We start from the raw sequence: 27,276 nt of genomic DNA on the forward strand, positions 1-27,276 counted from the left end.
TAAACTTTCTAGAAAATTCATAGAAGGAAAAGGCAAATAAGGTAAAAAGTGGCTTTCCTATATTTGGTAGTGAATGAAATTACTGGAAGTTTGCAAAAGAAAAAGGGGGATGAAAAACTGAGTCTGCAAGTCTTTGGGTAGTCAGCTTGGGGGGGGGGGAAGCCTGTTTTCCTTCTTGAACGTTTAGAAAGTTGCTAAGTCAAAATAAAGGAGGCCTGCAGAGTTAAAAGGAAACAAGAAGGCTGTTTAGGAAAGGGGACTGCAGATGTCAGCAAGAATTGTTGATGAACTTTCTCTCAAGAGGAATTACTTAATTTTAGGCAAATATGACAGAGTCTGGAATACACAGTAAAAGCCAGTATATCTTTACTTTAGTGAATGCAGGATACAAATATTTTACAACAACCTCTAGCATTTTCTTAACCATTTGATAAAAAGTTCACTAGAATATTTATTGTATAATGAAGAAAAAAACAACACATTCAGGGAAAAATTGAGATTAACTTATTTTTTTCTTAAAAGGTTCATCTCAAAGATGGCAACAAAGTCCAGCTTGTGCCGCCAAACGGTTTTACATTATCAAACCGTGAACAGCTTCTTGTGTGAACTGTTGACTACAAACATTTACCAAATACATAAATCTCTTTTAAAAAAGCCATTTTAAATATAGCAAAGCAGTGTCCTCTTGCACAGCAAAGTGAAGAAAGTTTCTACAGAGAAATAAACATTTTACATTTGCAAATCTTTCTTTCACATTCTAATCATCTAACTTCTTTTCATGATCAAATGCCAGGAGTTTTTAGGTTCCTTATTTACTATGTATTTCTTGTGCGCATGACAGTTAATCCAGAAAGTATGTGATGCATTAGTGTCCTTTACAATAAAAGGAAATACTAAAACATTTTATTTTTCTATAACAAACCCCTGATTTACTCTGCAACATTATGTTTTTAATTGGAGCTCAAAAATGGAGTTTTCATTGGGATCATATGTATACAATAGGTGAGTTTCATTTGTAAATGGATTGGCTAAAAGAGTACAGACAGGATATTTTCTATTGGAAAACTTATTTTAACCTGTGTAATTTAACCATAGAATTGCTCTTTTTTATTTATTATTATTATTTTTTTAAGAAAAAAGAAATGCTACACTTGAATAGATTTAATTATTTCTTTTACGGTGTCACATAACACTAGTCTAATTTTTTAAAAGTAGGGTCTAAAATTACACATTATCCTCATTAAAAATCACTTTCCATTATATGAATATTCGTATATTTATATGTGCATGTATGTATGTGTAAAGGGATTTTTTATAAAATCTACTTGTTTAAATTCACAAATAGGGCTTATGGGAAAGAGGTTAACAGTCAGATACTCACTTCCTGCAAAATGAACAAATTTTTACTCTGTCAAAGCAATTTAAATACAAACTCTGAGCCTTGGGTAACATTATTTTAGAAAACAGTAATTGTACTGCATATAAACCTGCATAGAAATAAAGACTATTGAGATACAGTCAGCAAAGCCATCTCATAAGGCACACAAGAAAATAGACAGTAAATGTGAATGCATAACTCCTATTCACATATACAGCAAAAATTCATGAACATGCATAAATAATAATGAAAGAATCACTAACACTTTCAAAGCTATAAATGGTCTATAAAGTGGTAAGGAAGTGGAATTATCTTGGAAATTTGGTGTTGGTAGAATATTTTGCTGCTTAGATTGTATGTGACCCTATGAAAAACATGTAGATAGCTTAATAAACCTAAATTAATTTCAAATAAAAAAACAAATTAAAATTTGCTGCTTAGATTATGTATGACCATGCAAAAGGCATGGATACTTTAATAAAAAAAATTCATTTTAAATTTTTAAAACTACCTTTTTGAATAAGACCCAAATACTTATATTTAATTGAGAGAATATGTGATAATCCTCCAATTTTTAGCTATGGTAATAGACTTTATTAGTCATATCCAAGACTTCTTCTCCAAAAATTTCCATCTTCCAACAAGTGAGTGTTCTTAATACCTGTGTCAGTCAGAATATTTGGCTGTCTGTGTTTTGAATGGCTTGTTGTGAAAAGGCAGAAACAAAATAAAACAAACCTTCAAACCAAAAAAAAACTTTGCCAAAACACTGTAGATAAGAAAATGACCCTTAACTTAGGAGATAAAATGAAATTTAGGTAAAAGATGACAGATGGCCGTTATAATAAGTTAATTTAAATTCAGTACAAAAGGAACAATTTTTAAAAGCTCTACTTTGAGTTTCTGGTGAGAGGTGCAGTTTTAACTCTGAAAATACAAAATATAGCAAGATACAGAATTTTGGCTCATATGGCACGAGCTTATTAATAAAAACTGATTAACTCAGGAAAGGAAAACTGCTATCACAGATTAATCTTCAGGTAGGGAGTTTAAAAAAATCAAGCTGAGGGCTGCCATTGCTCAATTAAAATATTAAGCACTTAAAGTGGAAGCTGCATTATAATCAATTTAAGCCCCTCCCCCCCAAGTGGAATGACTATCATTTGAGTATGAAATATTTTAAAAATAGTAATAAAAAAGCTAAATTGTGGCCAGCTGTATCCCTCTATTTCTGGAGGGTTAGAAGAAAAGGAAATTTATTTCCAAAATAAGTGTTTTTCCCTTAGCTTCTACCACTTATAAAACCTTTTGTGCTCACCTGATATGTTACCATTTTCTTAACATGAATTAAATTAGGTCAACTTTTTCCACTGTATTTTTTCTCACAAAAGGCAAAGTTTTAACTAATGCCTTTTAAAATCTGTTACAACACATTTTATATTTATTCAGAATGAACTTTAACACCAGATTTTTTTCCACTTTGCTATTTATATACATATGTATAAAATGTATAATGTATAATGAAGCTTAACCATACAGCACAAAGATTACAATTTAACATCACACATTCACCACCAGTGAGGGGAAAATCCCCTTTATACAACCCTCTAAAAAACTGGGATATTAATAATAATTAAAATCCAAAGAAAGTACAGTATATTTAACAAAATAGTAAATATTAAACAGTGAATACTCTACTTAATAAGGACCTCGCCTTTTTTTTTTTTCAAGTTGGCGGCAATCCACAAAAATATACTTTTTAATCTGGTGACCGTACAATACATAGGTACTTACACCAAAGGTGATAATATATTTAAGATGCTATATACACAAAAAAGAGTTTGGCTCAAATTTTAATTTACATATAGATAATAAGTGTTCATGGCTTTTTGTTTCCAAGGTTCCGCCTGCAAGTTTTTTTTTTTTCCCTCTGAAAGTAAAACTCAAAAGTCAAAACAAGATAAAACTATACTCTACAAAAAAAAAGCTACAACATACAGCTTTGGCTTATATAAATAATTCATAGCAGAATGTGTTCAAAAGTACTATATATAACCTTATATATAGCCATCAATTCATAAGGGTATTTTTAATATAAAATATACATGAGCTAAAATCAATTCTTTTCTTTTGTATAATTGTGAATGTAAAAAGAAACTTCTGACATATTCCAATTATAAATTAATATATTAATTTTATTTTGTTAATGCTCTATTTTTCTAGGTTAATATTTTTCTGAATATCTCATGCGTTTTTTTCTCTATTCTCTCTCTTTATTAACTAAAGATCACTTCTTTGACCCAATACATTTTGCACGTGCAAAACAGTATGTGTGGTGTTTTCTTGTTTTGTTTAAATAGCATCAGCCCTTTCCCATGCACCCCTTTGCAAGAGACCCATGCTGGGTTGGGTAATATAAATGTCATTTTATGTACAGTATTGCTTTCTTTTTTTCCTGCTTTCCTACTGCCCTGCTGCTACAAAGCATTTTTTTCCTTAACAAACTACAAGTAACCACACAGTCTGAATAAAACACATAGGGGACATTACTATGGGTGAGCCCTCTAGGTTCCTGCAAGCCAGTGTGGTAAGATTATATGGATACAATGTTTCTCCTCAAAAACTGGATTATATTATTAAACAAAAAGCCTAAGAAAGTGCCAGACCAGACCCCTGCCTACAGGGTTTCTTTTGTTTACCATTGGACATTTGCAGATATACAAGGAATTTGCAGTAAGTGCCTAATTCGGTGTATGCAACACACACACACACACACACACACACACACACATACACACACATACATATATACGTAAAGAGATATATGTATGTATATAGATATAAATATATTTAACTCACGTCCTTATTTATAAACTTAGATATGTAGGGCAGTTCGTTGCAGTAACATAAAATAAAAACAGCCACATCAATAGCTTTATGTCACCCATGTGTCCATCCTCATTCGCTTTACTGAAGGGCTTTCTCTGTCTTCAGTGTTTGGGGGTCTGCCAAGCCCAATGGGTGAATGGAAGTCGCTTCTGGGATCTTCTCGATCACTACCATCATATGAACTACTGGAACTACTCAGACTGTCAACAGGGGATCGACCCATTTCCTGACGAGCCTGTTGCTGTTGCTGTTGCTGTTGCTGTTGCTGTTGCTGCTGCTGCTGCTGCTGCTGCTGCTGCTGTTGTTGAGAGAAGCCTGACGGTGTCATCCTATCCCTAGGAGGTGAGATTGGTTCTGACTTGATGTTGATGTTTTGGTTGGTATTGATGGATAAATTTGAACCCTGAGATAACTGCCCTCCAGCACTAAAGGAGAAAAGAAGTTACATATGTTAGCAAATCTCTGAGTGCATCTGTATTAATTGAAGAGAGATTCCAGAAACTTATTGACAGTTGCATGTATCTGAAATAAAATCTGCATTCCCAAAGACATTTTGGGGTCAGTTCCCCAAATCAAAGTCTATATAGAAATGGTATCCCATGGTGTTTTTAGGTCACAAACTCCCAAAAAAGATGAAATAATAATAGCTTCATATTTGAGCCTATCTGCCACCTCCAAAATGGCACTAATAGGTAAATCGCTGTAAGTCTGCAGACCAAATAGTCAGAACAAAGCCAGTGTCCAGTGTTTCAACTTAGTTAACTGATTAAGAAAATGATGGCAAAGGGGTAATTTTATTGTTGCTAGCATCAGATATTTCTTTACCTCCTCTTTGCTTTGGCCTGGAAATTACATCTGGAAACTCCATTTAAAGAAAAACTAATTTATGTGGTATCTGTAGTCAAATATTATTTAAAGGAGCTCTTAGTAATTTATTTAGGTAAATTATCTCAGCATTTAATAGTGCTTATATATTCTTAAAATTAATTCTTAAAACATTTGAATGTTATACATTTTTAGAATCAATGAATAATTTCCAGTTAACAAGAATTTTTACCCTCTTCCCATTAAAAAGAAAAAAAAAGGTGGGCAGCTAGAGGGGCACAATGGACATTTGACTTCAGATACTTGACATTAATTAGCTATGTGACCCTGGGCAAATCACTTTACCTTGGGTGGGGGAGGAAAAAAATAAAGATAAAACTATTGTAAAAGTATGATTCTGCATATTGATGCAACTCCTCTGTCAGGTGGGGGGTTGCATGCTTCATCCTTTTGACTCCACTGCATGTTCCTTTTAAGATTCTCTCTCCTTTACCCCTGTTTTCCCTCCCATACACAGACTTTTTGTGTCACAAGATACTGTCTTGATACTCAGAGGTTCCACCTGTGCTCTTCTCAAATTCCTCCTTGTCAGGGAGATAAGACAAAGAGGAAGACTTAATGAGATGACCGTTTAGAAAACTCAGCTTCTGAGGAGTTGGAGGGGTTGGAAGAAGGGTGGTCAGTTATCTTAATTTCTTAGTACACTTACTTCCCAGATCTGGTGCGAGTATGCAGACACATACCAGTCTGGGGAACCTGCACCTCTCTTCTATTCCTTCTATTACTACACCTTCTAAAAAAAATTTAGGTGAGGAAGGTTAACATGAGTAGAATCAACTGACACTTTTTTCCTCTCAGAGAAAATAAGAAAACGGTATGTAGCTAGTCAGAAAAGAAATGAAAATTGGAGTGGTTAGGGAAGCAATAGAGCAGAATGGTTTGGAACAGGAGTTCTAGTAGATTAATTAACTCTAGGAGGATGGAGAGAAGAGAGCTAGGGAGAAAGATTAAAGTGATTGCCTTATGCTGACTATTTTTAAAAAAAAAAAAACATCTGGTGTAACAAACTTGTTTTCCCTCAAAGCAATTTTTGTATTTAAGACTATCTATGTTATTGTAGATCCTTTTATGAATCTTAATGTGAGTTAGTTTAGAACTTTCAAATATGAATTTTGTCTCTAGTGGTCGCTAGGAACCATCATAGTATAAATTTGGAAAAAGTTAAAATCCGATATGTCTGTCACATAAAACCTTTAATATGATCTAAACTGGAGAGTCTTAGTCTAAGAGTCAGGAAAACTGGATTCTAGACTTATTATCACCAGAAACTTTTTTGAGAAACCTTAATCAACTTATTTTGTCTCCATAACAAACAACAACAACAACAAACCATTTGTCCTCCAAATTTCTTAGAGGAATACTAGTTCAGTGATCATCGTATGTACCTTACTATAGTAGACAGGGAATTTCAAAATAGTGAAAAATATAATGAGATATGGAAAACACCAATGTCCTAATTTTAAAAATTCTTATTTGATTTTGGTGTGCAGTCTTAGAAACATAAAATTTTAACCAACATATAAATATAAATATACCTATACCATAACAGAATCACAGTTTAGTAATTACTTACACAAGAGAACTGAGGGCTGCTTGTCCTAAATGGTGCTGTTGCCAGGCAGATACTTGTCCTAAAGACAGCATTCCTGGAGAGTTAAATCCCTGTAGGGCTGACAGATCTGCACTAGTAAGTGAGTAATCTGAAAAAGAAGGGAAAAAAATTTTCCTCATACAGAAAATAAAGGACATACTAAATTCTCTGAACAAGTCTGTGTGAAATAAAGTATTTTCAAATCACAACTCTAAATTACATGGGGACAAAGATGATGAAATCAAACATAATATAACAACGATTTTTTGACATAACTATAAAATTAAAATGCACTGACTTTTCTTTTATGGGGCTTTAGATTTTTTGTTTAATTCTTTCTGGGGAAAAATGACATACTTAGGCAAATATAAGACTTGTGTAAGGTTTTTAAGACTACATTTTTTGTAGCACAAAGACAAACTTATGTGAATGTGAAAATCGTAGTCCCTATTTGCTGAGTCTATCTAGAAAATTTATAATACTAATAGTCTTACATGTGATGTAGAATACTGCAACTAAAGAAGTTTTAGGGGGTTTTGTAAAATAACTTCATACTTGTGGGAAAAGCTACACCTGCTAGATGTATAAGAGGTTAGTATGAATTTTGTGTCAGTGCTGTTTATATAGTTCTTACTCAAAACTGCCATCGGTTCACCATTAAGATCATCTGTTCTATTTCATTCTAGGGTGAACAGGCAAACACTTTCTTACAATTACGCACATAGCCTTGTTTGTTTCTTTCCCCCATTAGTATGTGAACTCCTCTGGAGCAGGGACTGTCTCTTGACTTTCTCTGTAAACTTCAGCGTTTAGCATATATAATGCCTGGCATTTAGGAGTTTAACAATGTTGGCTGTTGCCAAAGGCTTAATGAAAATTTTATTGCCACACTATTTCTGACTATCTCTTAACTAAATGAATATAATGCATACGAGGTAAGGAACTTCTTCTACTAAAGTATACTGGTACTTGCTCTAGAACTTCCTGTCAGAGAGATGCCTAGGACTTTGAGAGGTCAAGGTCACTTAAAGAGAATGTGTCAGAGAGAACACAAATTCAGTTCTTCAAGATTCTGAGGCTAACTTTAACTAACTCATTTTGCCCTTTGACCACTAGCTCACAGTCTTAATTAAGATAGATTACCAAAGTATTAAAGAATTATCTCCATTATGAGATAAAAAACCCTTCAATCATAACAACTCATTTCACAGATTGAAAAGCTATAAGAGAAGATATGAATAAATGTAGTTGACTCACTCATTGGATCTAATCTGATGTATTTTCTAAAAGTTTTTTTTTATTAATTCATTATTTATGTTCTTTAGTATACATATATGTTCTTTAAATCCTTGCAGATAGAGAGGGCAGGGTTAGAAAAAGATTAAACCCAAGTCAATCAGTAGCATCCTAATTGGTCTTCTTGTTTCTAATCTCTCATCTTCAATCCTTCCTCCCCATAAACGTCAAAATAATCTTCTGAAGACCCAAGGTCATGTCAGAGCACTCAGTTTCTCTAGGATGAAATAAAAATTCTTCAGAATGGTTTTTAAGGCTTTCATAATTTGGCTTCAATCCATTTTTCCTGCCTTATTTCACATGACTGCCCCTCACACACTCTACATTCCACCACAAGTTGTTCCCCAAATCCAACATTCCATCTCTTTCCCATGTTCTGGGCAGCTCAATGAATTTTCACAAGCCTTTTCCTCATGCCTACAATGTACTTTCCTGCTCAAGTCTGCCTTTGAGAATTCTTATATTTCTTTAAGGTTCAGCTCAAGAGGCCAAATCTCTCCAAAGCCTTCCCTGATTCCTTCCACCAGATATTAATGTTTTCTCTTTCCTTACATTACCTTATATTTACTTAGCTATGTATAAATCATAAGTACTTTGTCTTTTTCTGGGTACTCCCTTCTTCCGTCCCAAGTTTCTTGAAGGCAGGAGCTGTTTCACTTTTTATTTTGCATGTCCCAGAACCTATCTTAACTATAGGAGGTACTTAATAGCTGTTTGTTGAATTGTGATGTATTTGTTGAACTGTTGAATGTTTTCAATTACAGAGTTCCTTTGTGGTAGTAACTTCTTTAACATTATATACATATAAGTATACATATATGTGCACACATAAATGTGCATGCATATTTCTATAGAAGACCAATATAGAATATAATCTAGATCTTTTCTTCCTATCTTCAAACTGTTCCAGTTTTCTTACACCTTGCAACCCTCTGAAAACTCCTAAATCAAGTGACACTGGTCTCCTGGCCATTCCATGAACAATTCATCGCATAATCTGTGGGAATTTTCTCTAGCTATCCTACAAGCTCTCTCTCTTTAGTTCTGTTTCCAACCTTCCATGGAAAGTCATTCCCAGTTTCTCTTAATTTGCATGCCTTCTCTCTGGTAATTATGTCTTATTTATATAACTTGTTTGTACATATTTGTTAATTTCTTAAATTAACTAGAATGTGAGTTCCTTGAGGGCAGGGACTATTTTTTGCCTAATTTTTTGCATCTCCAATGCTTAATACAGTTTGTGGTACATAGCAGGAGTTTAATAAATGCTTACTTTTTTTTAAACCAAGAGTTAATAACATATCTTAATAAAAATCTAGATAAATTTTAATTATCTTTCTTCATCTGAAGCATCAAGTGCTTAGCAGTTAGTTTCAGTGTATCTGAGAAAACATACCATAAGATGGTGGCCTGGACAGAAATATTAAAAGAAAATCTTAGTTTCTCTAAATTTAAAAAGTGTACCAAATAATAGAGGCAAATTAGTTGAAATGAAATGAAAATTAGTTGTATTCAAGTAACTGCTTGCTATGTTATGTAACTTGTTATAAAGTAGTTAAATTACTACTTGAGATTTTCACATGTATTAAAAATGTGTACTTAGATTAAATATGCAAATAACATTACAAAAAAAAAAAAGGTTAGAAACATGCTTCAAAATTCAGAAATTCCATTGGAACACATATTTGCTCCAACATAAAAGGAACCCCTTTCCATGCCTAAGTGAATTACTATAACCAAAAATATTCATTACCTGGACCTTAAGCTTTTAATGATGGAACTTTCTGAACTTGTCCAACATTTTAACTTAAATGTTATTCTATTTTGGGACCCTTAATTTAAGCTTCTTCTACTGATATAATATGCTCAACTATCACTGTATTTGAGAACTCTGGGCTATTTCTATGCCAAGATGACATAAAGGGGGAGGATCTTAATTAAAGATAAGCTAATGAAAATTAATTTAACAATTTTGACTTTACCTTAATCACAAAAGCAATATTTGTATAATGTTCTGAGAAAAGCATAGGTGCAGTGTTTATCTTATTTTTCAGATACTAGTCAACCAAACTGCTGGATATAGAAGAAAAAAAAAATCCACATGGCTGTGATGATCACATCTGAAAACTATATGAATATGAATGGGGGATTTATTTTCTAAAGTAGATTAAGTATTAAAAAAACATGGAATTATTTAAAAACTTAACAATGGCACCATAATAGTGGAGGGCTACCTAAGAAAAGACAGAGGAATAAAGTATATGTTACTTTTTATATAAAATATGTGAAATGACTTTTAATAGCAGGAAATGGCTGCTTGTTTACTTCTTGTGGGTAATCAACCAATCAACAAGATATATACTAAGGGCCTACTAAATTCTGGCAAATGACAAGTGAGGTTAGGAGAATAAAGAAAAGGTTACTATAAATTACTTAAAAGTCAAATATGAGCTCAAATATTTTGATACTCTCTTCTTAATTTCAATATTCATGATTTCATAAGCTTTTGTAAAGCACTTGCTGACTATTGAATAGAAAGAATTGTAAAATATTTACAGTACAGAAAACAGACAAGGAAAGGCTTACCAGTGTTGTAAGCAGTAGGCATGGCTGAATACACAAGTCCCTGTGGAGGCAAGCTTGGAGTTGTCACAGATACCACTGGGGTAGCAAGAGGTTGAGTAGATTGAGAACTGCTTATCCTTTGGGAATTCTGTAAGTGATTAGTAACAAAGAAAGCTATATCATGTAGATATAATAATGAACAATCTATAGTTTTAAAATAACATTCAATTAAAATATTAAAGTTTTCATGCTTTTCATATGTTGAAAATGTTATTTCACATAGTAGGAATTATGTGAAAACTTTTAAGTAACTACTAAAGGAAATACCACCAGAATGTTTCATCTGTCTGATTTTTAAGGGGAAAATATTTCCACTAAAGTGGTGTAGGAGAAAGGACACTAGATTGGAATTAAGGTGGAGTTGGGCTCAAACACCAATGTTTGTTACTTCACTTTTAGTGACTTTAAGCAAATTCCTTAAGTTCTCTGGCAGGGGGTGGGGGACCCTGTTTTTTATCCTTAAAATAAGACCTCTGAGATCCTAGGAAACATGTACAGTCTTGATGCAACCTGATTAATGTCATGGAGATAACATTGTATATAAGAGGAGTCTATTGCATATGATAACACCTCTAGGTATGTGATAACTAGTAGAATAAAAAGATGTTAACACTGCAACTACTGAAATATATCCTTAATGGACACATGTTTATATTTTAAATATGCTTTCTATAGAGAGTAAGTCATTTGGGAATCAATCACACAATCACAAAATTGAACAATGCTTATTTGCTACAAAGATTTGAATTTTACATGTTATATGAGGAAAAGTCAATTTTAGTTTAGTTTGCATTATAATTTAAAATAACTTCTTATCAAATTATTTTTATATTTTGCTTTGTATCTGTTTCATATATACTTTCTTTATCAATCTTAAGATTACTGGCTCAAGAAATTGTCTTCTACTTTATCACCTCCTTATCACAATATTAAATTTTCAATAAATACCCTTCAACTGTCTTATTTTAATTCTATAGTTCTTATTCAATGACATTTATACTTTGTCTCAAAATTAAATTGGTTATACTAATTAAAATACTTAATAAGACACTGATCTATTATATTTACTATTATAATGAACTTTTATTTTTTTAATCTGAAGAGAAGAAATTATGTTTGATGATTTACATAACAAATAATGCCTATATTCATGTGATTATTTCCTTAAAATAGAACTAGTAGCATAACAATTATGTTATTTCCATATAATAATATTGTGGAACCCGTATCTATTTTCAGTGATTTAGGCTATCTTTTTCTGTTTACAATGAATCAGTAATGGGAAACATATCCTTTGCAAAGGCAAAAATAGCTAGATTTTAAATCCAGACATTTTTGTACATGAAGATAATAAAGTACGGCAACTGACATTTGCGCTTCTAAGACTATAATAATGCAAGTAATTATAATTCATCAGTATTAACAACCTTTTCAGAGAGTTGTAGAGAGTTCCCCATCACCATTTTCAGAACGTATGAGTATTGGGCAGACTATAATTGCTGATAATTCTATATTATATTTAATAGGGTTTCTGCTACTGTGCAAAAAAGCCCAGGATATAGAATGTTAATATTACAAAGAACAATTATGGTATTGTTTTTGTCTTCTTTGTATTTACTATTCCAGTAAGCTAGATGAACATTGAAAAGATTTATGGCATAGTGGAAAGAATAATGGATTAGGAAGCAGACGATATGAAATCTATTATTTTGACTCAGTTCAGCCTCTCTGGGCTTCATTCTTCTTATCTGTTAAAATAGTGATAATATCAATTTCTTGCTTGTCAAATAGAGTTCTGTGACAATAAAATGGGATCATAACATAAAAGTTATTTTGAAAAATAAAAGTATTTTGAAAAGCAATGTGAAAATTATTCCTTGTGACAATCTGATCCAAAATTACAGAAGATGAAAGGAATAAATAGTTATGTCTCCTGACTATGTTCTGCTGTTCATAAAGAAGTTGGGACTTTTATGAAGCTGCAAAGATGCTAGAGAAATCCTGAAGCCCTATGAGAAAAGAATCCAGATGTAGGTTTCAGGGCAGTTACTCATCTTTTCTTAGAATTGAATATAAGTCCACCTGTGAGTGTAATTCCACTCTTAAATATTACTTATTTGGAAAATATCCAAGTTTCTACAGATAATGTCAGGAGCTATTATTCATTTCTGCCCCTCTATCTGTTGTGCCTTACACAAATCAAATGCTTAGTATATACCACTGAATTGAATGAAAGGTTCTAGTTATACTCTCTATAGCTTTAAAATAACTGGAAAGTATAAAAATATATCATTGGTAGCTCTGTAGATGACCTCACACTTTTACAATTTTATGCAAGTACAATATTTTTAGATAAATGTAATATATTTTTGATGATCATAATCTACAAAATACATACTTGGGAAATTTTTTCCAATTTATAAAAACAAGTCAAATTTAAGGGATATTAGAAAATAAAGCAATATAAGTATGAATTTCTGTTTCAACATGCTCAATTTGTTAAATTATTTTATAACATTTTTGATTCAGGTAATTCTTTGGAATTTAACAACTTTTTCCATTTGGATTGTTGAAATACTCTAATACACTTTTGATGCTAATTATTATGGAACATATGGAGAATATATTATATAAAGCAGATCTTTTTGGTCTTCCACTCATGTCTCAAGTTAATCAAGACAGACCCCAAGTTAAAGGAAGAATTCTACGTATTATTTATTATTGCATTCACCAAAACTTCTGGTTAATAATGACTCCTTGACAAGTGATTAATTTTGAAAACCACTAGAGGGCAACATTTTTCTAAGTTAGTAGTAAAGGAGATCTGAAATTTTCTATACTATAAGAAAGTCATAATAAAAGGAATAACAATACACACAAATTTAAAATAAATTATCTTTTAGTGAATTAGACTATGATCAAGTGTAAACTTTAATTTGTAAACCATGTATAATTGAAGCAGATCATTTAATAGTAATCAAAATGAAAGCATAAGGCTGTAATATATCATAATCTGGTATCAAATAGGTGGAAGGAAAACCATCAACTGTAGTGGGAATAAGAAAGGAAACCACAAAGGTTAATGAGGGATGATCTTTTATTTTAAAGACAAAGCACTGCTATAATGTGGAGAAAAATATATCTAGAAAGAACAAGAACTGTGCAAAAAATACTAGCATGCATAAGCATGAAACTATCAAGTGAAAACTCAAACATTGCATTTTCGCCCCCCATGCTTTCATGCAATCTGAGCCTCTTACCAGCAATAGGTCCATGTTGATGACAAATTAGCTTTTCCCTCTTAAATTACTAAGCAAACTACAAATTGATAGTTTGGATTTAAATGATAAAAAGTCTTTGTTGTGCAGCAGTGAAAAGATTTATATTTTATTTTTCAGACAAGTAATATTTCTTACCAACTGCAAGTTATTTTTAGTCACATTTATTTTTCCATAATGAAAGCCAATAAAAAAATCACTTATTTTAGGGGAAAAAAGGTAGTTCCTTTTAAAATAGAATATTTTTTTAATAAAGTGGGGAAATGTAGAAGAATTTATTTATAAACATATATATCCTTTTTAGTAAACAGGGAACCCCCTTGTGGTTCTGATCTTCTCATACAGGATGAAATAATTCCAACTCTGTGAAAAGGTGACCTCACCAAAAATGATGTAATCTTTTTGAAACAAGAAGAAACAACGCAAGACCTTGTATTACAATTTAAGGAACTTTAAGAGTGAAGTCACTTTCTAAAAACATTTTAATAATTCGGGGAACTATATAAGATATTCTGTATCTTTCAGTTTTTCTGTTTTTTTTTTTTTGTTGTTTTTTTTTTAAAGCCAAATCCTTAGTGTCTTCTGCTCATGGACGGCTACTGTTTTTTAGGCTCTGTTCCAATGTTCCCTCTAACAAATAAAACTGCATAAATGATTTAAAGTAGAAATGTCAGAATCTAATTTATAAGACTATATTTTATTAAATAATTCCCCCCAAAATATGTAAAAATTTGCTAAAGGGAACACTGTTTATATTTAAAATATTTGATAGAAACAAGGACTTTCTGAACCCCTTTTATCTTATCAAACAGAAACCCACACTCACCAACTCCAATTCATCCTCCTCCGACTGTACTCAGCAAACAAGAGGGATAACAGAGTTACTAAGACTGTCATTGCTCTATGCTATTATTTTTTTAAAAACACACATTTAGGTTTTAACAATGTTACATACTTAACCTGCTAAATACTGTACACATGCCTAAAGCTTATTCACAAAGACTGTGCTATGTAATTCTATCACAGGTTTCTCACTTGTACAAAAGTTTGTATATGTAAAATAATTTAAGTGTGTAAAAACAAGCAAGGCCATAAATTAAATGGGAAGAATACTGAAAAATTAAATTAAAAGATTGGCTACAATTGAACACATTTGTTCTTTTTCCCTAAATCATCTAGAAAGTACTATTTGCACAGTTGAAAATGTTTAGCTACTTTTGTGAAAGAACTATCAATGCTATTTTACTCTGTACTAAAATGGTTCCTTTTTTAATTGAATAATTAAATGTTTATATCAATTGCTGTTTATAAAGTAGCCCAGTATAATCAAAGCAGCTTAAGGAAGCTGCCTCTGATACATATTACCTGTCATTACCTTATTCTCTAGAAAACTAAAACTAAGTTACAGATCAGTTACTGATCTATATCAATGGAAGTATCCCCACTTGTCCCCATAAGTTTGAAATCACAAGTCTGGACTTAAAAAAAAAAAAAATTACTGTTCTGTTTTTTCATACCCATGAAAAAAGGTAAGTTAGAGATAAAGACTTGACCTATGATGTCATAAACAGAGGGAACTTAAGAATGAGAAAACTTCCTTTATCAAAGTAGGTTAGAGCCTTTTTTCTTAGAGAGATCCCTGGAACATCTAGAGGTTAAGTGATTTATCAAAATTCACACAGATAGTACTTGTCAGAAGCAAGATTTGAATAGATCTTTCTGGCTCCAAGGCAAGTTCTCTATCCATTCCTCCACACTTCCTCTCATATGAACAAAAGGGGCGATTATTTAACTCTGCAAAATATCATTTTATAAAAGGACTTTCCGTCAAGTTAAAATAGCTTCACTCACAGATATATTTAATTCTATTTCAATTAAGAGATTATTAGGTTTTGAGTCTGTTTCTTAGCATTTTAATTTACTATTTGGGCCCAATTCCCTCAACACAGAATATAGTTAGAAGACCTAATTCTAAATGCTACCTTTGGTCATGGCTAACAGTAGCCTGGCCTGTGAGTCTCTGGGCAAATCATTAATTTCTCTGATTTGAAGTTTTTCCACTTTTAAAATAAGGAGGATTTAGTTATTTCTAAGTTTCCCCACCCTACCCCATCAGCTAAACTACTCTGATATATATATATAAAGAAAGCAAGAGAGAGAGAGAGGGAGAGGGAGGAGGGAGGGAGGGAGGAAGGGAGGGAGGGAGGGAGGGAGAGAGAGAGAGAGAGAGAGAGAGAGAGAGAGAGAGAGAAGAGAAAGAAAAGGAGGGGGAGAGAGAGAGAGAGGGAGAAAGGGGGGAAGGGAAGGAGGGAGGGAGAGTGAGAGGGAGGAGAGAAAGCGCTTTAATGGATATTTTTTTAAATCGTCCAGCACTTCTTTCAGTTAGCCAGGAGGAGCAAAATGGTGTGTCAGGTAATAAAGGTAAAAAAAAAAAATTAATTAAATTATTAGGGTATAATCTTAAAATATGTTAAGCTGCATCTAATAACCATATTTTCATCCACTACAAAAAGTCAATCAATTATGAGAGTACATTCCTGGATTTACCTTCTCCATAAAATCAGGGCCTGAAAAATAATGGAAGCTTGGGCTAAGAAAACAAGAAGGTGTAGTTTAGTTCTTCCAATCATCACAATGATAACTAAGCTGTCTATGGATGAGAGAAAACACTAAAGGTGATAGATATTCTTCATTCTAGTTTTTAAGCACTCTTCAATTACCGGAAAAGTATAGAATGAAAAAACCAATCTGGTGGTTTGCCCTACAAAATCTTTCACAAGTTTAGCTGGTACTTTTTGTATCATTGCCAAATAATAAATTTATTGCCTATTCTTCTTCTTTATGAGGTAAACCATTTTTACTTCAAGTACATTCTGCCTAACCTATTGGCTTAACTTGTTGATGAAAGTTATATAAATCTGTATTAAATTTAAAAGATTTGTATGAAAATGTTTTCCTTATAGTGACACTTCATTAAATAAGTAGGAGGGTATCTTTATCCCTAGAGAAAGCTGTGAACCATGTGAAATAATTCCAGTAAAATATGTTTTTAAGAATGGTTAAACTTACCAACGGAGGCATCATACCCTTGCTAGAAGGGGGGATCACTACTCGAAGGTCTGGTTTTCGATTGTTCATTCCAAGGTTTCCACCTCCAGGAGGAGGGGGAGATTTTGTAGGCATCACTTTGCCCAAACTACTACCTCCAGTAGATACTAATAGATTTGGAGATGCTCTTGAGTTTACAAAGCCATTCCCTAGAAAATAAAAATATTAATCATTATAATAAGCAGTAGGTATTAAAATAGAAAATATACAAAAACCCATTCATAAAAGAAAAAAATATATTTTGATTTTTAGAAGAACTAAAAATGAATTGTTAAAAAGAAAAAAGAGCTCTTGTAACTTTAATATGTTTATGGATATTTAAGACTTGTTATCACCTAGTATCACAAAACAGTTTTGTATAGTATGAACTTGTTAGAATCCTAGTGTTAACTCAATGGAATTGATACAATGCTTATTGGTTCACACCTTAGAACAAATCCTTACAAAGTGATAAATCAGTTGCCTAATTTAGCATGGTAATTAGCAAATTCTCTAACTCACTAATGTATTTAAGTACTCATTGGAGTTCACAGTATGGGAGATTCACAAAGTTAACTTTGTAGCTCTGTGAATTCACACCTCCCTTAACCCCTCCCTCAGAGGAGGAGTCAATCTTTGGGATATCATATATAAAGAAGCTCTTAGCTTCAGGTTAATTCAGTTTGGAACATTGCCAGGAGTCACAGAAGGGGCACTCTGGGACAGACACAGAGCATTCTGGGAGGAAGCCCACAAGCTCACTCTTGGAAGTGGAGTCAGATTCATTCCAACTTTCACCTTGGTACTGGCTGGAGATATTTGGAAGAAGAGAAACTGAAGCAAAAGATTAGCAGCAAGAGCTCTTGGACCAAGGAGAGAGATAGGTCTCTATTAAAGCTAAGTGGATTTTATCAGCTGGCTGTATTTGGAGTGATTATTACTCTGAACTGAAACTAAGGCTGCCTCCAGAAAACCTCCCCAAGAAACCTACTCCCAGAAAACCATTATTTTAAAGAAGAACACCATATGTACTGAACAAAATTTATCATAGTGCGGCTCAAAATTTTGGAATAGTTCTAAAGGGGTAAATGAGTTTAGACCTGAGATCCTTCAGCATTAAAAATCTCTTTGAAAGGTACTAATAGACAATATTTCTTCTTACCAAATAATGAAAATAGTTACAGTGTATTTCATTTGTGTTCTTAACTAATATTCATAACCAGTATATAGGGCAAAATACTACAGACAGTTCTTATTTAGAAATTCACATTACAAAATTTTATTTTATGTATGAATTCTGAAAGAAATATGAATTAGGATAACTGAACAAAGATCTGATTGAGCTGCTAGCTGCAAATATCGCAGAAGAAGAAGAAGGGGAAGCTCTGGAACCTGAGGTTAAACTCAAAAGTTTCAAAACAAAACAAAACAAATGGCAGAAGCATTTCATCTTTGAGTGAAATTTTTTTCTTGTACTGAAAAGATAGATCCAAAAACTTCAAGATTTTCAGAAGTTCCAAGACTAGTTAAAAATAATAGTATTCACTATTATCAGAGAAAGGAAAAAAAGAGAGCCACAATCACTGCTGTGATTCTGGTAAATAAGATCCTGTTTTGCTCAGTGGTTCCATCCTTGTTATGAGCCAGAACTTGAAACAAAGTGCTAAGTCAGTAGAATTGATAGAGACAATAGTTATCTAATTTAGCATGGTGCTTAACAGTTCTCTAGTTCAGTACATATATTCAGTACTTACTAGAATTCAACAAGATTCACACCTTTAAAACAGCATATATAATAAGCTAGGCGCCTCAGCCAGGATTTAGTCTGGGAGATTCAGAAACCAGAGAAGGCAGGCTGGAGCTCAAGCTCTTGGAACCAACGCCAGACTGAAAGATTCTCCAGAAAGCTTCCCAGCCCCAGGAAGGAGATAATAAAGGATCTGAACTATAAGAAAGCTAACCAGGCCACAGGAAAGGAGACAAGACTTAGAAAGAGACAATAAAGGATTTGGACTTTAATCCCTAGCTGCATTTGTGGTGATTACTTAACTGAAAAGAAGGCTGATCCCAGAGAACCCCAAGAAAACCCCAACAAAAGAACATTACATTTTAAGGAGAATATTATACACCCTGAACTCTAAAATCTGCAAGACCATCTTAGAGAAGCAAAGGATGAGAATTTAACGAAGCCACAAAATACACAGAATATAAATCGATGATAAAATGAGAATCCTCTCTAGAATCCTTAATAAACAGAAAACAGCCTGGTTTAATCAAAAGATCAATGTATTTAAAAGGGGCTTTTATGTTCAGTGAAATCAGTATAAAATAATTCTTTTACAAAATTTTAAGCCCAGCCACAACCCATTGAACATGAGTTTGCCACTTGTTACTTTGTAACCTTCTGTACAACCACTTTTGATTTTTTAGATAAAGCATTCTTAACCTTTTTGTGGGCCATGAATCTCTCTGACAGTTTGATAAAGTCTGTGGATCACTTCTCAGGATATTTTCAATGTCCAAAATAAAATACATAGGAAGCCATTGTAGTGAAATAAAGAGAGACTCTTTTGAAATTTGTCCATGCACCTCATGATAAAAAAAATCCTGATCTATACCTAGTTTACAAAGGGTTGTTCTAGATGACTTCTCATGTAGGTATTGTAGGTAGATCCTACAATCAATTCCTTTGCCTGACGACTTCGAGTGACAGGAGTTCATGCCTCCACAACCTTTTTCTTATTTTATACAGTACTTCCTAATGGGAAGGTTTTCCCTTAACTAGTTAAAAACTCACTTTTCTACAACTTTCATTCATTTGTTTTAAGTGAGTCATTGGGAAAAGTAAAACAAGACAAATCTTTCCACAACAGCCTCTCATATTTCAAATCTCTAAAATTCTATCATAATATCATAATATTATATCATAATACACACATAATACATAATATCACAATAAGACTCTCACTGTTCCATAATTTAAATAAATTTTGTCGGTACATTTCCTACTCATAATTTTTTGAAATTTATTATTTTATTTTGTAACATTCATTGTTAAAATTTTTGAGTTCCAAATTCTCTCCTTCCTCACTGAGAAGGCAAGAAATTTGATACAGGTACTCATGCAAAACATATTTCCATCTTAGTTATTTTATGAGAGAAAACAGACCTAAATTCCCCTCTTTCTCAATTAAAAAAAAAGTATAAAATGTATGCTTCTTCCTACTCCATGAGTTCCTTTTCTGGGAATGGATAGCATTTTTCATCACAAGTCATTTGGGATTGTCTTGTATCATTGTATTGCTGAGAACAGCTCAGTTATTCACAGTTCTTCATTGTACAATGTTGGGGTGTACAATGTTCTCCTAGCTCTACTTATTTTACTTTGCATCAGTTCATGTAAATCTTTCACAGTTTTCCTGCTCATCATTTCTTACAGCACAATAATATTTCATTACATCATACAGTACAACTTGTTTAGCCATTTTCCAACCAATGGGCATCCCTTCAATTTCTAATTCTTCACCACCAGAAAAGAGATCCTATAAATATTTTTTGTACATATATAAATCATTTTCCTTTTTGCTTTTTATTTATTTGGGATACAGAACTAGAAGTGATATTCCTGGGTCAAAGGCTATGAATGATTTTCAGCCCTTTGGGCATAGTTCCAAACTGTTCTATGGTATGCTATTCATCATAATTTTTAAAAAATGATACTCCTTGGAAATAGCAATTTTTCAATATATTGGAATACAGTTTATCTGATCTTGGCAACCAAAATTTAGCAATGGCAGCTAAGTGTTCTCTCACTGTTCTCTCATGCTTAAGACTCTTTCCTGAAAGATACCTACCTCAATTCTTATAAATGCTTGGCTCATTTGTCCAGAATTTCTCCTATCACTCACTGTAGAGAGAATTTGTATTATTTCTAGGCAGATAGGTGGCATGTAGATAGAGTACAGTGCTGAGTTAGTAAGACTTAAATTCAAATCATAACTCGGCTATGGAATACTGCTTAAATTAAACTCTATTTCAGTTTCCTCTTCTGTAAAATAGGGATAACAATAGCATCATAGGGTTGTTGTGAGGATCATATGAAATAATATTTGTAAAGTGCTATTCACACTGCCTGGCTCAGAGCAGATGGTTAATAAATGCTTGTTCTCTCTCTCCTCTTTCTGACCTGCCCTGACCTATTTTTCTATGTATCAAGTCCACTAAGCTCTATTATTTACAATCCTGTTTTTTCTTACCACTTATGTTCGCCTTGTATTTTTTTTTAACAGAAATGAAACAAAAAAAAAAGTAAGAGAAAGCCAATCCTTTCTATTGCAAAAACCAGAACTAAACAGAATATTTGATCTTCAAATACAGAACTCGAGAGAAGCATAGAAAGGAAAACGGGGGGGGGAAGGGGGAAAATATATATATACATATATATAATTTAAACGTTAAACTGTTTACATCCCTAGATGGGAGAATGATATCTATAATTCCTGAGAACTATATCTGTTATTGGGGCAGTTGGGAGGGGGGCATCACATGAACAAAGGGTGTGGTTGTGAATGGACTCTGATGTGATATCAAAGAAAAAGACCTTAAAGGGTGGGAAAAGGATTGTACTGGAAGAAGAGGAAAGAGGAGTTATAATGGACAAATTAGATCATATGGAAGAGGCACAAAAGAACTATTACAATAGAGGAGAAGAAGGGAAGAAGAGGAGCATCATCTGAAGCTTAATCTCAGCTTTGGCTCAAAGAGGGAATAACTTAATCATTCAGTTGGGTACAGAAATTTATCTTACCCTATAAAGAAATAGGAGAAAGGAAAAAGAAAAGGGAGGGAAGAGATAGAAGAAAGGGCAGAAACACTAGGTAAAAGGGGTAAGAGAAGGGGGGAGAGTGCTAAAAATTAGGACAGGTACAGGACAGAGTGGATTAAGAACAAAACAATACTAAGGAAGGACCGAGTAGAAAGAGAACAAAAGTATATACAAAGGAAAAAATAGAATGGAGGAAAATACAAAGCTAGTAATCATAACTTTGAATGTAAATGGGAGATCTCTCCCATAAAACAAAAGCAAATAGCAGAATGGATGAAAAAACAGAATCCTACAACATGTTGTTTACAAGAAACACATCTGAAAAAAGAGAAACATACAGAGTAAGGGTACAAGGTTGGAGCAGAATTATTATGATTAAGCTGAAAAAAAAAAAGGAAGAGGTAGCAATTCTGATCTCATATAAAGCAAAAGTTAAAATAGATCTAAATAAAAGAGATAAGGAAGGAAACCATATCTCATTAAGGGGTACCCATAAACAATGAAATAATATTGATACTAAATGTGTATGCATCAAGTGGTAAAGCATCTAAATTCTTAAAGAAGATACCAAGCCAGTTACAGGAAGAAATAACTACCTTAGTGGGAGACCTCAACCTTCCTATTTCAGAATCAGACAAATCTAACCACAAAATAAACTAGAAAGAAACTAGGCAAGCTAATAGAATCCTAGAAAAATTAGATATGATAGATCTCTGTAGAAAATTAAATGGGGACAGAAAGAAATAGACCTTTTTTTTCTCAATAATACTTAGCACCTATACAAAAACTGACCACGTATGAAGGCATAAGAACCTCATCATCATATGCAGAAAGTCAGAAATAGTAAATGCTTTCTTTTGAGATCATGATGCAATAAAAATTATATTCGATAAAAGGTCAAGGAAAGATAAAATTAAAAACCAATTGGAAATTAAATGATTTAATTCTAAATATTGACTGGGTCAAACAAAACAGAGAAACAGTCATTTCATCTAAGAGAATGATAATAATGAGATAATATACGAAAACCTATGAGATATAGCCAAAGCAGTTATTAGGGCAAATTTTATATTTCTAAATAGTTACATGAATAAAATAGAGAAAAATAAGATCAATGAATTGATTATGTAACTTTAAAAAGCTAGGAAAAGAACAAATTAAAAACCCCAAATTAAATACCAAATTAGATATTCTAAGGAGAGATTAGTAAAATTGAAACTAAAAAAACTATTGGCTCAATTAATAAAACTAAGAGTGGGTTTTAAGAAAAAAACCCAACAAAATAGATAAGCATTTGGTAAATTTGATTAGAAAAAAAAAAAGAAATTACCAGTATCAAAAATCAAAAGGGTAAACTTATTTCCAATAAAAAAGAAATTAAAGCAATAATTAGGAATAATTCTGCCTAACTGCCAGCAGGTATGACAATCTAACTGAAATGGGTGAATATTTATAAAAATATAAATGCTCCAAATTAACAGAAAAGAAATAAATTACTTAGTTTCAATTTAGAAAAAGAATTTGACAAGCTATCAGTGAATTCCCTAAGAAAAGATCTCTAGGGCCAGATGGATTCACACGTGAATTCTACCAAAATTTAAAGAGCAATTAATTTCAATACTATGTAAACTATTTGAAAAATAGGTGAAGAAGGAGGCTTGCCAAATTCCTTTCATGACATAAATATTAGTACCTAAACCAGGAAGAGCCAAAAACAGAGAAAGAAAATTACAGATCAATCTCTCTAATGAATATTGATGCAAAAACTTTAAATAAAATATTAGCAAAGAGATTACAACAACTTATCAGCAGGATAATACACTATGACCAAGTGGTATTTATACCAGGAATGCAGGCTGATTCAATAGCAGGAAAACTATTGTCATAATCGACCATAAAAATAGCAAAACCAACAAAAATCATATGATAATCCCAATAGATGCAGAAAAAGCTTTTGACAAAATATGGCACCCATCCCTATGAAAAAACACTAGAGAGCATGTGGATAAAGGGAGCTTTCCTTAAATTAATAAGCAGTATCTATCTAAAACCAACAGCAAGCATTATTTATAATGGAGAGAAACTGGACTCATTCCCAAATGGATCAGGAGTAAAACAAGGATGCTCATCATCACCACTATTATTCAATATTGTACTAGAAATTTTGGTTTTAGCAATAAGAAAAAAAAAAGAAATTAAAGGAGTTAGATTAGGGAATGAGAAATAAAAACTATTACACTTTGCAATGATATGATACATAGAGAATCCTACCAAATCATCCAAAAACCTACTGGAAATAATTAAGAGGCTTAGCAAAGTTGCAGGGTATTTAAAATAAACGCTCACAAATCATCAGCATTTCTATATATTACTGACAAAGTCTAGCAGCAAGAGATAGAAAGAAAAATTCCATTTAAAATATCTGTAGACAAAAAAAAAAGTATTTGGGTGTCTACCTGCCAAGATAAACCCATGAACTATATGAACTCAATTACAAAACACTTCTCATACAAATCAAGTCAGATCTAAACAATTGGAAAGATATCAATTTCTCGTGAATAGGCTGAGCAAAAATGATAAAAATAACAATTCTGCCTAAATTGATCTAACTTGTTCACTGCCATACCAATCAAACTGTCAAAAATTTATTTTATAGAGCTAGAAACAATAACAATAAAATTTATCTGGAGAAACAAAAGGGCAAGAATATCAAGGAAATTAATGACAAAAAACAAATACAAATACAAATACAAAGGATGGTGGACTAGCAATACCAGATCTAAAACTGTGTTATAAGGTAACAGTCATCAAAATCATGGATACTGGCTAAAAAACAGAGTGGTGGATCAGTGGAATAGATTAGATACACATGACAATCAAGGATTATAATAATCTAATATTTGATAAAACTCAGAAATCCAGCTTTAGGGATAAGAATTCACTATTTCACAAAAATTGCTAAGAAAACTGGAAAACAGTATATCAGAAAGTTGGCATAGACCTGTATCTCACACCTCATACAAAAATAAGGTCAAAATGAGTACATGAAAGGGTGATACCATAAGCAAATTAGAAGAACAAGGGATAGTTTATTTATCAGGTATCTGGAAAAGAGAAGAATTTATGATCAAAGATGAACTAGAGAACATTATGAAATGCAAAATTGATGACTCTGATTATGTTAAATTAAAAAGTTTTTGCACAAACAAAACCAATATAAATAATATTAAAAGAGAAATACAAAACTGGGGGAAATTTTTTTTTTTTTTACTGCCAGGGTTTCCAATAAAGGTCTCATCCTCAACTGGTAAATAGTCAAAGGATAAGGACAAATAATTTTCAGATGAAAAAATTAAAATAATCTACAATTATATGAAAAGATGCTCTAAATCATTATTGGTTAGAGACATGAAAATTAAAACAACTCTGTGGTACAACCTCATATCTCTCAGATTGGCTAAGATGACAGGAAAAGATAATGATAAATGCTGGAGAGGATATGAGAAAAATGGGACACTAATGGTGCAGTTGTGAAATGATCCAACCATTCTGGAGAACAATTTGGAACTATGCCTAAAGGACTATCAAACTGTGCAACACCCTTTGAGCCAGCAGTGTCACTACTGGGTCTGTATCCCGAGAAAATCATAAAAGAGGGAAAAGGCCCCAAATGTGCAAAGCAGCTCTTTTTGTGGTAGCAAAAAATTGGGAAATTAATAGATGTCCATCAATTAAGGAATGGCTGAATAAGTTGTGGCAGATGAAGGTATCTTGTTCTATAAAAAATGATGAACAAGCTGATTTTAGAAAGGCCTGAAAAGATTTACATGAAGTAGTGTTTAGCAAAACCAGCAGAATCAGGAATACATTGTACACAGTAACAGCAAGATTGTGCAATGATCAACTCTGAAAGACTTGGTTTTCTCAGTGGTTCAGTGATCCAAGACAATACCAATAAACTTTGGATAGAAAATGTCATCTGCACCTAGAAAGTGAACTATGTAAATTTAATTGAATGTAAATCAACACATGCTATGTTTCACTTCTTTTTTGTTGATTTTTCTCTCTCGTGGTTTTTCCCTTTTGTTCTGATTTTTTTCTCCTACCATGATTCATAAAGAAATGTGTATTTAAATAGTTAATATACATGTATAACCAGAAAAAAAGATAAGAAAAAAATAAAAGGGGGGAAACAAAGTGCAGATTCATCACTTCAACAATACATAAATTATAATATGGTATATGAACATAATACATTAATACCATGGTATAAAAAATGTCAACTGACAGATTCAGAGGAATGTGGAAAGACATGAACTAAGACTAAGTTAGCAGAAATAGGAAAACAATTTACATAGTGATCACAACAATATAAAGGCAAACAACTCTGAAAGACCCCATAACTGATCAATTTTGTAACCTATTTTTTAGCACAGACTAAAGCTGTGGAATTTAACATAAATTTTCAGTCAATGAGTTTTGTTTTGCTTGGCTATATCTGTCACAAAGGAGGGCTCTTGTCTGGGAGTAGAATAAAGTTGGTAGGTAGCAATAGGCTAAAAAAAAATTTAATTGAAGGGCATGCATTTACAAATGTACAGAAGAGAAAATAACCATTATACTTAACAGATGATTAGAATATCAAATATAATACTTTTTAAATTTTCTTCATATAATGAAATATTCATATTTTTAAATATCTGAATTCAAATTCAGCCTCAGACATTCACTAGCTATATGCATATAGCATTAACTTTTGTTAGCCTCAGTTTCCTTCTTTATAAATGAGAATAATAATAATAGCACTTATCTTCCAGGGTTGTTGTTGTAAGGATCAAATGAAATAATGATTGTAATGTTCTTAGCCCAATTCTTGGCACATATTAGGCATTATATAAATGTTAGAAAGTAGTAGTAGTAATTGTAGTGGTGGTGGTATTAATAGTAGGAGGAGGAGAAGGAGGAGGAAGAAGAGGAGGTGGAGGAGGGGGAGTAATAGTAGTAGTAGTAGTAGTACTACTACTTCAAAATTTACTGTTTGTAATTTCCTTTTAATAGCTTACAGAGCCTTGGTATTATGCATATTATACCATTACCATATTTTGAATAGTCCCTTGTATCCAATTCTATTACAGTAAGTAAAGATTAATTCAAAATCACTGAAAATTACAACCAAAAAAACCATTTTGCTTAAGCAAAACCTTGGTGCTTAAAAACAAACTTTATTAAGAATGAACATGCTTAACAAATTGTAAGCTTTTCATGGACTTTCTTGAATTTCCAGTAATAGCGCTTAGCATACAAATATTAACTAAACAAGAAGTTATTAACTGATTAGGAGTGAAAAATTGGATACTCATTGGTCAGTAAACATTTAGTACCAATAATATCAGTAAACATTAAATACCATAAGGAGAACATT

At 32.4% G+C, this 27,276-nt stretch overlaps 1 protein-coding gene across 20 annotated transcripts in view; it reads right to left on the reverse strand.

Moving 5' to 3' along the window:
* Window positions 1-342: 342 nt before the first annotated feature.
* The window catches only part of MEF2A (myocyte enhancer factor 2A), a 222,813-nt gene continuing 195,879 nt past the window's right edge, over window positions 343-27,276 (reverse strand). For 16 of the 20 annotated variants that reach the window (XM_031955502.1, XM_031955503.1, XM_031955501.1 and 13 more), the window contains 5 exons: window positions 17,012-17,199; window positions 14,769-14,792; window positions 10,626-10,752; window positions 6,726-6,852; window positions 343-4,692 (listed from right to left, as the gene is read on the reverse strand). In XM_031955502.1, the coding sequence (XP_031811362.1) occupies window positions 4,314-4,692; window positions 6,726-6,852; window positions 10,626-10,752; window positions 14,769-14,792; window positions 17,012-17,199 (845 nt within the window). In that variant the 3' untranslated portion in view covers window positions 343-4,313. The remainder of the gene's footprint in view (window positions 4,693-6,725; window positions 6,853-10,625; window positions 10,753-14,768; window positions 14,793-17,011; window positions 17,200-27,276) is intronic. The other 4 variants (XM_023497374.2, XM_031955509.1, XM_012542676.3 and 1 more) reach the window with 1 other exon arrangement.

This window comes from Sarcophilus harrisii, chromosome 2 (genome assembly GCF_902635505.1).
Source record: "Sarcophilus harrisii chromosome 2, mSarHar1.11, whole genome shotgun sequence".
NCBI lineage: Eukaryota > Metazoa > Chordata > Mammalia > Dasyuromorphia > Dasyuridae > Sarcophilus > Sarcophilus harrisii.